This window comes from Musa acuminata, chromosome BXJ2-11 (assembly GCF_036884655.1).
Source record: "Musa acuminata AAA Group cultivar baxijiao chromosome BXJ2-11, Cavendish_Baxijiao_AAA, whole genome shotgun sequence".
In the NCBI taxonomy this organism is placed as follows: Eukaryota; Viridiplantae; Streptophyta; class Magnoliopsida; order Zingiberales; family Musaceae; genus Musa; species Musa acuminata.
This window is the reverse complement of record NC_088348.1, coordinates 10,216,170-10,231,317: the sequence shown is the minus strand read 5'-3', so window position 1 is coordinate 10,231,317 and position 15,148 is coordinate 10,216,170. Positions and strand designations below refer to the sequence as shown.

At 34.0% G+C, this 15,148-nt stretch overlaps 1 protein-coding gene across 3 annotated transcripts in view; it reads left to right on the top strand.

Moving 5' to 3' along the window:
- Positions 1-4,864: 4,864 nt before the first annotated feature.
- LOC103971265 (kinesin-like protein KIN-7E, chloroplastic) overlaps positions 4,865-15,148 on the top strand; it is a 34,572-nt gene continuing 24,288 nt past the window's right edge. For all 3 annotated transcript variants that reach the window (XM_065134512.1, XM_009385252.3, XM_009385251.3), the window contains exons 1-7: positions 4,865-5,295; positions 5,366-5,463; positions 7,999-8,088; positions 9,041-9,093; positions 10,962-11,027; positions 11,114-11,167; positions 12,594-12,653. In XM_065134512.1, the coding sequence (XP_064990584.1) occupies positions 5,012-5,295; positions 5,366-5,463; positions 7,999-8,088; positions 9,041-9,093; positions 10,962-11,027; positions 11,114-11,167; positions 12,594-12,653 (705 nt within the window). In that variant the 5' untranslated portion in view covers positions 4,865-5,011. The remainder of the gene's footprint in view (positions 5,296-5,365; positions 5,464-7,998; positions 8,089-9,040; positions 9,094-10,961; positions 11,028-11,113; positions 11,168-12,593; positions 12,654-15,148) is intronic.

The following is a 15,148-nucleotide window of genomic DNA, read 5'->3' as shown; positions in this document are numbered from 1 at the left end:
AGACTGATGTATCCTATGAACATTCACATTTCGGGATAAAAGAACAGTAAAACACTGATCCAAAAAAACAAAAAGGGGAAGCACCAATTAGGAAAAATTCTAAAATAAAGATTTTTTTTTTTTTTGAATTCACCCTATATTTATATAGTATTTTTTAATTAAAAATCCCATATTTTTAAATTCCCTCCAACAACACTCTCTATTTCCATAATATCTTTAGAGAATTTTTTTAATCTTTTTTCAAATGCTCAAAGTATTTGCCTATCAAAAAATAGTTTTTTTTTCGATCGATTGTATTCAGATGTATATACGAAGATCTTAAGTGCTAAACACTAGTTTTTTTTTTAAGTATTTATTATTTTTATTTTATTTATACGAGTAGTATGATGATGGTTGGTGGTAAAAAATTTGCAACTTGCTAAGGCGTGGATCGAATCAATTAAAAAAGAATGATATACTATCGTTGAAGACGAGAAGGAGAATAATCAATACCAGTTGGCCACTTATGGAATAAAATATAATTTCCCACACTTCATGTCCTGACTTAAAGTTACAACATTACTCACAATGGGCTCCACATATCAATAAGAGGTGAGAGAGAAATAGTCATTCAAATATTAACATACTTTTTCTCATTGATATGATTAGTATTAGCTGATTCCTACTAAAACAACATAAAAAGCTTTCGAAAGATTGTGATGTCAAATTATAATCAAATCATATATATATACATTTATTTTGCATTAAAAAGAGATTAGGAAGTCAAGGTTTGGTTTGACCGTGGCTTAGGCTTTGTGGTGGTGAAGACTTGACGCTAAGAATTTGTTGACACATTGGTAGTGCTTTTCCCCTCTCCTTCCTTCAAGTCAAGAAGGGGTTGAACGAAAAGTCTGGTGGGGTCCGTGATGCCTCTCTCCCCCATGATTGAACGATTCAACTCATACATAGTTAAGAATGCTTGCTTGCTACGAAGAGTCCTCCTCCATTTCACTCCCTCTTTCAATCTCGACCCTTCATCTATTCGGTGAAATTTTTTTATTATTTGATTCGAATATTGAGGTCTGAAATCGAAAGAGGGATGTGATATACGGGTTTTATAGTAAGCTTATAACTTTCAAACGTTTTTCTATGTTATGCTTAATATTGCATTTATCTTTAAAGAATAGGTAATTTATATGAAATATGAGATTTATTATTTCTATTGAACATCAAGACTTTTATCTGATTTTTGTTACAAAGAATTATATAGTCTCTACTCAAATGAACGCATCAGTTCTTATATTCAGCATGTCGTATCTTGATACTATACTATGTAGGGAGAGATGTCTCTTTCATTTACATTTGTCGATTGATTGATGTCTCTTAAACAAAATAAGCAATATTGATATATATCAGGATCTTTGTTAACTAAATTGATTTTCACTATTAAGTGTATATCGTGAGTATTTATTATAATCCAAAATGATGAGATAAATGATCTATTGATTTTATCGAGCTTCGATTATTAATAAAAATACTTAAGTTGAAATAATAATAAACTTATAGTACGCTCATCGATTTTTTATAAGTTAATAAAACTTACTTGCTTCTAATATATGATTAATTGGAGTATTATAAACTTTCTCACTTAAGGATTTAATATCCTCATCAAAATCTAATATAGCCTAAATTAGACTATGCATATGAGGTATAGTCCAATGATAACTCTATATCACGATGAGTCATCTTACCGTCATGCTTGAGCTTCGTCATCATGTTATAATATGAGCTTGACTTGAATACCAATTATCATAATTTAATTAGCTAACTGGTTTATCAATTTCATCGAGCCCAAAATTACTAACCAAAATATTTAATCTAAATTTTTTAATAATATACTTATCATGTCTTTATAAGTCAATATTAGTTCAACATGGGACTATCGATTTTTCTGTCATACACTTAAATAGTGAGACCCCTTACATACCTCATAATTAATTTTATATTGATAAGATTTGGGTCTCGTAATATTTCCATGAAACATCAAAATCTCAATCATCAATATTACTAAACATGACATCCTCAATTATTCATTACTAAATTATCATGTGGAAGGCCCAATTATCGAACCAATCGATGATTTAGGTAGAAGTCAAAAAAAAAAAAAAAATCCAAATGCTTATTGATAAAAGAATATACTCTTGATATGGATTATATTATCTCTAAAACAGTATATAGATCACATTATCTCTAAACACTTATGGTACGTAAGAACTTAAAATTAGTGTATTAGATAGAGTATATATTTTTGTCAGTAGTTGTATGGATCGATTGGTTAGATTATATATTAAAAAATAATATTTTAAAATAATAACATATTTTTATTTTATTTTAGTTTTCTTTCATCTCGTCTTCTCTCTCTCTCTCTCTCTCTCTTTTCTTTTCGTGGTTTCTTTCTTCCTTCCTCCTACCATCGTTCTCGCCCCTCTTTTTTTCCTCTTTCTATACTCTTTCTTTTCTTTGCTTTGCTACTCTTATCCTTCTTTCTCTGTCTTCTCCCATCCTGACCAAATCAATTGCAAAATGTGTGGTGACTTAAAGCTGTAATAAGCCAATACGACAAAGAGCAATACACATCTAAAACACGTCATATCCGTGAGTCGTGTCCGAACTAGAGCACAGGCTGTGGTACAAGAATTCCAACTAGAGGGTAGGAAGTGCGAGCTTTAGAGTAGTGATATTAGGAATAAACAATCGATACGTAACATTGAGGAAGAAGCCAACAATCAATTCCTATATAAAAAAAATATTACTATATCGATTAAATCTCCTATCACTGACACCGAAGCTAAGGTTGACCCATTGCATTTGATAATATAGATAGAACATTTTCTTTAAAAATATTTTGTTTATAAATTAAATTACAAATATTTTATGAAAGTTAAATATATTGATATGAATATGATTCTAATATGTTACAACAACAACAACAACAATATACTAATAATAATAATAATAATAATAATAATAATAATAATAATAATAAATAAATAAATAAATACCCATCTTATATAAGAACAGATTAAGCTGGATTATAGGTACATTTGGAAACATATTTATATAGAGAAATAAAATTAAACGAAGGATATTTTTTAAGAATAAAAAAAAAATCATATTTTGGATTATTTCCTCATCCGTAACCTCTATTTTGATTTTTAAATAATATATTTGATTTTAAAATACCTAAAATACACATCAGAAGTTTTCACATCAATTTCTTTGCTTTTTATTATTTTTTTAACAGTTATAATATTTTCATTTGACTCGTTTATAATATTTTTCAATGATATTTATGAATTTTTATTGAGGTATTAAAAATACTGTAAATGTAATTAAAAATACTATAAGTGGTATCATGTTGTGTCTCTTTAGTTGTTATAGCTTGTACAACATTACGATATCATATTTTTTATACATGTAGTTGGTTTGATTGAGGTAAATGTTCATTTTAATAATCTATAGTATGTTTAAGTAGGCTTTATAGTATTTTTAGTGCAGTGGCCAAAACACTATGACAGGTCAAAAACACTATAACAGGACAAGACACTAATAAATGAGAAAAATTTGAGAGGTAATTTAGATATTTTTTGAATTAAGGATACTATTTGAGAAAATAAGGAATACCCAAAATGTGAGTATTTCTTAGAAAAAATTGCCCTTAGGTGAATGTGCAATTATAAAATTCCTCGAGTGTTTGATAAACAATAAATAAAAATTATATTTTTAAATAATAATTTAAATATAATATGATAAATTTATACATATAATATTTTTAATATTTATTCACAAGTGAATATATATATATATATATATATATATATTAAAATAAAATAAAAAATAAATATAAACTTACAAAAACATTTTGTATGGCCTAGATATATAATAAATAAAGAATGAAAAATGTTTTATTTTATAAAATAAATAAAGGTTATATTAGAGAAGAGGAGAAGAAATATGGGTTAGAGTTTGACAATATTGTAATCTTAGAGAACGACATAGGGTATTTAAAAAAAATTAAAAATTAAAAAAAATTAATATCCTATAAATATCGACATTTGAACATTTATAATATAACATTTCGAGTTAAACATAATTTAAAAATAAATTTATCAAGCATCAATTTATATTTAAAATATACATTGAGTCAAATATGTTGAGCTTTGGGTTGGGATTTGATTAATATTTCGTAAATTCCAAATGGCTCAACCGATTTGAGTCCAACAACGATGTGGGGTTACCTGGGTTGAACCCAATAGTTACCGTCCTTGTTGCTTCGATGTCACAAAGAAGAAGAAGAATCATTTAACACACATACAGGTGCTGCCCGCCCTTCTTCCTGATACAACCTGGCAGGCTATCATTTTTATCATTACTGCTTCTTTATTACATCACGAGACCGATGGGCCCCTGGGACCCAGCATCACAAAATTCTATCCAATAACGCACCGGGTATATTTCGGGCTGATATTTTTTTTGTCCGGAAGCTACAAGTTACGACTCTGATTGCAACAGCAGTGTCAACAGGTCCCAAAATCCACGTCTTCCTCAGATAACACGTGCGTCTCACGTGACAAAGAATAAGTGGACAGCAATGTTCCCTTGCCCTTTCCCTTTCCCTTTCCCTCTCATCGCTGTGCCAAATCAAAAAAAGGCTCGCCAACTTCAAACACCGTCGGTGAATCAAATAAAACAAACTCCGCGTTGTGTCCTCCAATCGTAACCGTTCAAACGCGGAAATAATCGCCAGGCGGTAACGTAACGTGACTGGTGATCCTACCTAATTCATTCTGAATATTTTAATGGTCGCTTGAAAGGAACTCAAAACTGAAGAAAACAAACCCAACGGCGGCAGGGGGCATGTGATCGAGCCCTCGGTGACTTCCCTCCTCTCCTCACCAAAACCTTCGATCCCCTCCCCAAAACCCTAGAGGATACCGGTGTCCGGAGCTCGATTCCCGTTGATCGGTCCACAATGGCGTCGAGATCGCTGCGGTCGAGCATCTCCCCTTTCCGATCGAGGAGGAGCCCTGCCCCTCCCACGGCGCACAAGCCCGGGGCTCGCCCTACCACGCCCTCCTCGTCGACCTCTTCCCGTCCGACTACTCCCTCGTCGGTGTCCAGTGTGGCGCGGCCAGCGCAGCATTCTTCCAAGCTCTCCCCCGTCAGTCCTCCTCTGCCGTCCCAGCTGCTAGATCGGCCGGATTTTGCCAAGTCGAAGGAGAACGTGACCGTCACCGTCCGATTCCGGCCACTCAGGTGTTCTTCTCTTCCTCTGGCTTCATTTTTGAGGGGTTCTTTTATTCTTGAATTGTTATGGTGTGGACAGTGGTCGGGAAATCAACAAGGGGGATGAGATAGCTTGGTACGCTGATGGGGATTACACAGTCCGGAATGAGTATAACCCGTCCATTGCATATGGTTTTGGTTAGTGTTCCTGATTCATGTCCCTTTTTGGCGTTTTATGCTATATGTTGCTTTTGTTTTACAGCAGCATGCCCTCATTGTTCCATCCATGAATTGATCCAATGTTTTTAGCTTCTGAGAATTTGATGCAAAGTTTTGGCTAGCGTGTTAGTTTAGAACCAGCTCAATGACAATTAGCTTTACCAATGTAGCAACTCTTTCAATAGCATTTGTAGTATGTTAGCAAAAAATTAACTTCTTCCATGAAAATTTAACTTGGCAAGGCGACGTATTAGCAAGTTGCCTGACCCCTTTCCTTCCTCCCATTTTATTGGGCCGACCATTTTAAAGAAGCTGATATTTCCTTAGCTATGATAACAAGTGCATGCGGAACCTGAAATACTGGGAGTGGTTTTTTACTCAGTGTTCGTATATAGTTGTAAAATTTACTTGAGAATATTCTGTCTTGATGTTTGTGTTATTGTAGAGGATTCTCTATTAATGTTTGTATTATCGTGATGCCTTTTCAAAATGACCATGAGTATGTGCATATGTATGTATGTGTGGCCTGTAAAACATGAATTGCATGGAAAGCTACAAATACTGGTTAATAGCTGATTCAAGCTCTTAACCTAGCTTTTATTGAATCTCCATATATGCTGTCACTAATTACTTTCAAGCTTTTATTTAACCTTTTTTTTTTTTTCATATCGGGGAGAGTTGAACCAAGATACTTGTGTTCTAAAAAGGAGATAGCACTTGCATGTTGCTTTAAAGCAGAGCAACAATTGTAAATCCAGGTTCTGTATGATTTGCCAGAGATATGTAGACTTGAGTTGCCTAGATCGACTGGATGCTGATTGGAGAGATGAAAGTTCCCTTTATGGTATCACATGTGCAGAATTATTTTGATGAATTTCTTGCTTTGCAGGAGGCCCCACACCATTTGATTGGCCCAAAAATTAGTCCAGTGGGGATCAATTTGAGGGACTTATAAGGTAATGACTTTCTACGAAGAGATATCAACAAAATCCTGGAAGAGTAGCTAGCAAGAACTGAGGAAATGGAAAATACAAATCAGGAATGGGGAATGTTGTTAGAAAACTTCGTCTCTCCTCTTCAAAGCATGATAATTATTTCCATTAGTCAAACAGTCCCCGTGAAACATTATGCTCAGTTGCATTGATTTTTTCCCCCCACAATTGCCTTGTTTTTGCATCTAGGATTTTTGGAATTAGGAGTTGCTAATCTTTGTCTTTCTTACTCCCATGGGTTTACCTTCATGTGGAAGCCAAGTCCTTCAAAGACCATCTTTTAAGTGATTTCAGGGAGCAACAAAAGTAAAAGGAGATTATAAGCATATAATCACTGACTTACTCATTTACTCTCCTAAATCAAATGTAACATAAACCAAGGTTTGCAATACCGAATGATACGGCCCGTATCGGGCGGTACGTACTGGTCCGTCATTAGATCGGTACACAGATTGCCCGCTACTGAGCGGTACCGTCGATCGAGGTGTTATCGTCATCGATTGAGGCGTTATCGTCGACGGTGACCGAGGGAGAAGAAAAAAGAGGGAGAAGGGGAAGAAAGAAATAGGAAAAAAAGGGAGAACCTGGAGATTGCTGCTCTCCTCCTCGTCTGTCGGTGACTTCTCATCTGCGTTCAGGAGAAGAGGCATCGGCGTCACGGGGTAGAGAGAGGTAAAGATTTTTTTTTTCTTCTCTTCTCGGGCGATGTCGAATGCAATTTCTTTTTTTATCTGCAACGTCGCTGAGAAGGGAGGCGACGTCGCCTCGCATAGAGGTAAATTGAGCGGTTTACTTATATATATATATATATATATACAGAGCGGTATAACGAAATATGTTGCTCGGTATATAATACCGTACCATACCGAATAAGTCTTGAAATTTTGATACGGTATGAAATTTCAATCCTTGACATAAACCATAAAATTTATATAAAATCATAAAATGAAGATTGCCAAATAAATTTTAAAAACCAGACATAAACCTTTACATCTCATTCTTTTACCCAAACTAAACCTGATCGATGCTTTTGTTGTGCCAAGTCTTTTGTTTAATGAATGTAACCAGCAAGCTGTTTGGGTTATTGCTATTGCTTGATGAATGAATTAACTGGAACTTTAAAATCATTACAGAAGCAAGCCCTGGGCATGTGCAACATTTCTCATTTATGCTTCTTCTGCAAAAGGAACTGATTATTTGACATTTTGATTCCTGCGGTAGTTTGTTCTGCTTGTTTCTTTGCTTCTTAGACCTTTAGTAGATAGTGCTGGTGTCTCTAATTTGGCCTTTGCATTGCTATGTTTCAAAACTATTCATGTGAACTGTTCTCTGATTTTATCAAACTTAACAATTTGATCATGCATTAGTTTCTGAAAGGTCCATGCCCATGATATTTTCATTTATGTCTTTAATCTTGTGGCACTAATTGTTATTACATGCATTTTTAGTTTTTCATAGTTGCCATGCTCATGCCTCCATGCCTATACATTTAGATAAAGATATATTTTAATTTTTTTTACAGATAGAGTATTCGGACCAGCAACCACAACTCGACATGTCTATGATGTTGCTGCGCAGCATGTTGTAAGCGGTGCCATGGAGGGAATTAATGGTATCTTCTATTCTAATTCAAAGTTGCCTTTCATATGAACTTCAAATAACAATTGCATGTCTGTTATGCCATGGTCTGAGAGCTATCTGATCAATTTGATTGTGGCTATTGACTTGATGCATGAAGAAAGTTTCTATGCTTCAGACTCTGTGATTGCAACATATTCTGAAACATGATTCAGTGATATCATTGCTGAACTGCTTTCATCTGTTTCAAATGTGTTTTTGATAAAATAAAAAATCATCTACTAGGAATATAAAGGCGTTTAACAAGAAGCTCTGTCCCTATTTTGATTTGGTCTTATATATTAAAATATGTTGAATTTTTCTCCTTAGCAATTATGCTCCATCCCTAATTTGATTTGGTCTTATATATTAAATCGGTTGAAGTTTTTTTCCTTAGCAACTATTTATGTTACATTCAACTATAATTTGCTGCAGGAAACCTAAGGATAATATTCTTGTGCCCGAGGGCATTGCTACTCTTGGACAAGCAGTGACATTGGGAAAATACAATAACTTAGTAACTAAAATGTAAAGCATTGTTAAAATTGTTCTAGTGGAAGTGTATTGTGACTTTTAATGATAGACTTTGTAGAATAATGATGCTGTAGACTGAAAGTTGTATCTGCATTAGATTGGTTTCATTATCAAAGTTTTATCTTACAATAAAAATGAAATTCAATGCCTCCAAGCTTTTTTAATTTATTAATTTCATATGTGATGAAAATTCTGTAGTTTACTGGTTTGATTTCAATGTTCTATCCAATGATTTCTTGATGTGGCACACCAAGCTTTGTGGTCTTTCATTACGGGACCAGTTGTTCCAGATGCATTTGTTTCTTGCACTTTGATTTTCCATAAAATCTTAGACTCAGGCAACTATTGTTATACTGGAGAGTGAGCTATGGTGTCACAATTTCATGAATCTGTAATGCTTGATTATATTGCAGGTACTGTTTTTGCCTATGGTGTTACTAGTAGTGGAAAGACTCATACCATGCATGTAAGTCTTTGCTGCATTTATAGTTTTTTTATCTTTTAGCTTCACAAATACTTTATGATCTTTGACCCTTAGTGAAATAGGATCTGGTACATGTGTTGTTCCTTGATGGACTTGGAGGATTCATAAGATAAAGTGTATTTCTTGGTCTGAAAAGTATGCTTATGTTATACTTTTTTACTCTGATTTTACCTATGTAGGATTACACATTTTCCTTTTACAATTTTATAGGTTCCCCAACCACCATTCTGGTTTTCCTCTCTTGAAAATTTTACCACTATTGAAATTTTTGAAAAAGGTGAGTGGCCTACATATTGAAAAAAAATCACAAAGGCTATCATCCTGGACTTGGAAAAACCATACAAAATGGACTGTCTAGACAAACTGTAACTTGTTTTTTTAAACCTTTTAAATCAAGCTTAGTGGTAAAAGTATTTGGAATTTCTATCAAAGTTGCAAACAGCATATTCTATCACAACCTCATTGTCCAAATTATGGAAATGGTTTGGTTTAGTGTTGGGTAAGTGTCCCATGCATCATTACCACTTGTTGGTTTTGTATAGGTCAAGTTCCTTATGCATCATAATCGCTGTTGTCGTTTGTTTGGACACATTAGACTTTCTACTGCACACTTTAGCTTTTATTATTTAGTTGACTTCTTTGGTATTATTCTGTTATCTTTAACATGGAAGATTGTTTGTTTGTTGATCTAGTTTGTATTTCTGAATTGTGCTTGCTTGTTGACTTTGGTTGCAACATTAGTTGACTTAAACAATGTGACACATCTGTCATCTCAGCACATGATTGATCTGTAGCATGGTCAATATGTGGTTCTTCAAGATGCTCACCAAATATCTTTTTTTTTTCTGAGAAAACTTTGTTGTATGATTTGTTAGAAAAACCATGTATTCTGTACCTAAATATGCAATATATACTTCTCAGAATACTGTGTCATTTTGAAAATATGGAATATTTGATTAGCTATCTAAGATGTTTATAGACAAAATTTTGGAAGAACTACTTTGACATGTTTTCCTTTTCATCTGTATGATTAAGTGAATGTGAGGAAGTGAGAATTCGATTTTTAAGAAATGATTTCAATCACCTTCAAGTTTAGGTCAGTTTCAGGCAGTGATTTCACTTGACTCTCTATATGTTGTAAGTGATTAAACACAACTAGAAGTCACTTTTAGGTAGCCACTTCAGTGAATTTAATTAACGTGCCTCTTCTTGGTGTTATAACTATTAGAAACTTATTTAGAATGCTGAAATTTACAAAAAAAAAATAATATTCAAGGAAACTACTGTGTTTAGTAAGAGCTAAATAGTATGTCAGACAGTTTCAATTTCTTGAACATAAACATAATGACTAGTCGTTGCCATGCTTTTCTTGCATGTTGGATTTCATACATTTCCTTTTACATATTAATTTTGATATAGGTTTACAGATAACCAGTGACAACTGAGTATGCAAGTATTCAAATTTACTAATTGTTGAAGTTTTTTCTACTCATTTATGAGTTAAACTTAATTCCTTTGTTCCGAATAACATCACTGGGAACATATGATTCATTCTTTTTCGAAGATGTTTGTCTCCTAATGTTGGCTGGGTCTAAGTAATGCTTCTCCTCTATTTCTCAATGATGATAACTTTGAATGAATATTTTTGGAATTCTTTAGCATTTCTTTAACTGTTCTGTTGTCACATGATTATATGATTTTGTCGGTTCAATTTCTGCCATTCATCTATTTTACCGTACTTAATGACAGTAAAAGATCCATGTAGCTGACCTTCGATAGTTGAGACATTACAATGTTGTTGTTATTATTTTCTTTTGCTGCCCCTAAACAATCATTTTGTTATATTCCAGGGTGACCAAAAATCACCTGGTATCATCCCGTTGGCCATTAAGGATGTATTTAGCATTATTCAAGAGGTGAGAGATGTCTGTATATTTGGTTGATCATGTTTGTATGCGCTGTTCTTTTTAACTTATACTTCTAATTTGTTTTTCCATCTCAGACACCCGGACGAGAATTTCTTCTCCGTGTTTCATACCTTGAAATATACAATGAGGTAGCTTTTTTCTAAGTCTGTATGAATGGTCATTTATGAAGCTTTTGTGCTAACTTGTTTTTGGTGCTAACAAGCTATTATGATTTCCACATTTGAAAAATTTTGACGTCTCAACTTGTTTGGTGATATACTCAAAGGTGTTTGGATAGTTTGTTCTCTTTCTCTTAAATACATGACAGAGGAATTATATTTTTTGTTTTTCCCCATACATTATAGTTTCTATGTGATTGCCATTGGATTTGACTACTCACATCACATACGTGTATAAATCTTTTTCTTTTTGCCAGAAGTAACAAATACTGTTGTAAATAGGGTTTTAAATTTTAACTGCAGGACCCATATCAGATCCTTACTAAATTACAACCTTTATTTCCTGCTACTTGTTACACAAACGAGAAAATATTAAAAGATTGTTTGATATGTCTGTACTGATTGATACATTCCGTGGACCAATATACCACCAGTATGGTTGTTATTGGTTGGTATGCTATGATATTTGAAGCCATGCATATATTTCTGTTTTCTGAATGTCTGTACCTAGGATTTATTACGAAGATATGCAATATGACTGCTACACTATTGTTGTTACTTTGAGAGTTTTTCCCGAATGGCAGCAACTATGCTTTAACTATATTGCATGCTGTAGAAAAACAATTTATTAATCAGCTCTTGATTCAAATTCAAGAATACAAATTGCTTACTAATCCTTTAATGAGTATATCAGAACTTTGTCTGAAGCTGTTTAGAAAAACTGTAACAGTTAGCAATTCTGGTAATGAGGACAAGACAACTAACTACGTAATAAGAAGGATTCTTTTTCATAAATACAATTTCCTGTTATTGTACTCCGTATCGTGGTTGATGTTTGAACTGGAAGGTTTTAAGAAACTAGGAATGCTGACTACTGAAGAAGAATAAGGATGTTACCTTTTGCTTCTAGCTCTTTTGATCAGTGCTGCTTGTTGGCTGGATTTGCTTCTTTGATAATGGGCAATGCTGTAGTATATCTAGGTTCATGTATTTGTACTTTAGTGCAGGCTGAAGAATATTTGCTTGCTGACTTTTTGTAGACATAAACCAGATTACATTTCCTTGTTTTAAAGATTTCTAAGCTATATCTCCATTGATGTGGCAAACATACTCCTGACTGCATGCACTTTTTGATATTTCTTCATCAAAAAAATGATTTTGCACTATTATATATAAGAGGTACTGTACCAAATAAAGTATAACTAGCTTTGACACACCTAAAGGAAGTCACATATAATGCATTTTTAATTTTTAAATTGGCATAGACATGGGTCCACAATGTAAACTAGCATAGTTTGATTTTTTTTTTTTTACTTCATTTGTTTTCGAGGTATTAATTTGGTTCTCAGTAGTATAATTGTTTCTCTGATACTTTCTTTTGTTTTCTCCTTTACAGGTTATCAATGACTTGCTTGATCCAATAGGGCAAAATCTTAGAATAAGGGAAGATTCACAGGTATAGCTTATGACTATATGATATCAATGACTTTTTTCACTTGTTTAATATTATTGGTGAAAAAAAACAAGGTAGACTTCTCTCTGCTGGTCAAATTTATGTAGTGTTCCATACCATACAGCTATATGTTTAGCTGACTTTGTTTCATTCTAGATCACTTAGTAACCAATTGAGCAGACATGTAAAATCAGCGGAATCTGTGACTAATATTGAGGCTTATGGTGTTTAGGAAGGTAGATTAGGAGAAGGCTTGGAGGATTAATTTGCTAAAAACTATGGAGTAAAGTTGTCCATTTTTAATATCTTTGAGCAATTTGATCCTAATACTTCTGGTTAAATAAGCCACCTAAGGGTTTTTTAAACTGAAAAGTCCAGGCTGTTAGATGTGCAGTCAGATGTGAAAGGTGAGTTGCTGGGTTCAATTTAACTGATTAGTTAATTAATTTTCTGGATACATAGTTCACAGAGATTTTAGGTTTTAAAAAACTGATATGGTACACCTGATTCCTGTCAATATTGACCAAGTCATTTTAGTATTGGTCAATTTCTTGGCCTTATAAGCAGACATCATTCAGAATTGGCTAGCATCTTTGAACACAAAGAGTTGGTCTATTTGACCAATACTATCAATTTGACAGCCTCAAAAGAAGAAAAAGCAGAGGGGACAAGCATATTGTGAGGAAGAAGAAGAAATCTAGCTGAAGAAAAGAAAAGAAACTTATTATTATTAGCAAGGATTGAAATACCGTATTGTCCCAGTGTTTCGAGCTTGGCTTGGTATGATACAGAACCATGTACCGAGTGGTACGTCAAGGCGTACCGGGCGGTACACCTAATTTAGGTGTAAATCCTCCGAAAATATTTGAAAATAAAAAAAAAGTTAGGATAGGGTTTTAAAGTTAGAAATAAATATAGTAATAGTATAAGTTTAGCAAAATCAATGTAAATTAAGTAAGAATAGTATCACATATCTTTTTTGGGCTTTGAGGAATAGTCTTGTGCAAGGTTCGTATTTCAGTCCGTTACGGATTATCCTTATGTAAATATTGAAATATCTACAGAAAAATCATTTGAATTGTTAGACTATTTTATTACAATATAAACTCTAACATTTAAATGAATTAAATAATCACATGTGTAGATTTACCTGATTGCTGATTCTACTACCAAAACGAACGATGGGCCTCCATGGATAGTGGATCGGGGTCCTCGATCCTATATATCTGCATATTAATATGATATGCTTGTTCGATCCAATTATGAAATTGATCCCACGATATAGTGTATTGGTACATTGTATGCTATTGATACATCAATGTGGTGATGATCGTAAGCTGATCATCATGAAATTGATTAGAGCTTCTACTTCCGCTACTGATTTGCTGCTTTGTATCATATTGTTGCTTATAGAAGGATGATCAACTATCACCGTACTGCTGTTGCCCGTAGAATTCTCCATAATACGATGGCTGTGAATACGATGAGCTTATTTCTATGTCTACATCATGTAGGCTCTGTCGCATGTGCTCAAATTCATCCACTGCCTTCCCCTTTGTTAGGACTTTAGCTAGGAGAGTCCTAATTGAAAGGGGCATTCATGTAAAACCTCCCTAGCCGACCCTTATTAAAGAGGTGAAGAGGCCGGCTAAGGATATGATTAGTTTGAAGGTTGCTTCTTAGAGAAGCATTAGGAGTTGGTTAGAAGTATGAGTCTTGAGTAGGAGTCCTAATTGAGTAGGAGTCTTGAGTAGGAGTCCTATTAGGAGTTGGGGTTTAGAAGCCTTATAAATAGTCATGTATTCATCCTCTTTTGATAAGAAATAGATGAATCTTTTCTGTAGCCTTTGAACAGTAACCTGGAGGAAGGAACCCCTATAGAGTTCTAAGGAGGTCGATCCCCTAAAAAGATCATCCCGAGCTTAGAATCCACAAGGGTTCTAACTATCAGAACAGTGTTCTTAGCGTCTCCCTGCCCTTCCACAGCCTTCCATCAGCCCTCCACAGACGCCCAAAGCAATTCCCACAATTGCTAAAAAGATCGTCGTCGAATTCTGCCGTCATCTTCACCACCGCGGATCATCCTTTGATCTCCCCGTGAATTGCAATAGGTTCTGGTTTCCTACCTTATTGCTGCTGCAATTTAGTTATCCTTATTTAAAAATCCAAAAAAAAATTGTTCCTATATTACTGCATAAACTTTTCGTCGCAAAGTTTTTATCTCTACGACGAAAGATGCACTGCGGAATTCCAACCGTATTGCACAGTTTGTTTGATCTTGCTATTGCGTTTTTTCTGTCCAAATATCTACGAAATTTTTACGACAGCTTTGATACCGCCTAACAACGGATTTTCCTTTGGTTTCGTAAAAAAAATCTCAATATAAACCACTGATCTTTTAAGTCCAAACTGCTACACTTTAGACATAAAAATCTGCTGCAGTACCTTTCCGTGATCCTCAATTTTTTCGAACCTTCCATCACCCCATGCCATTAACT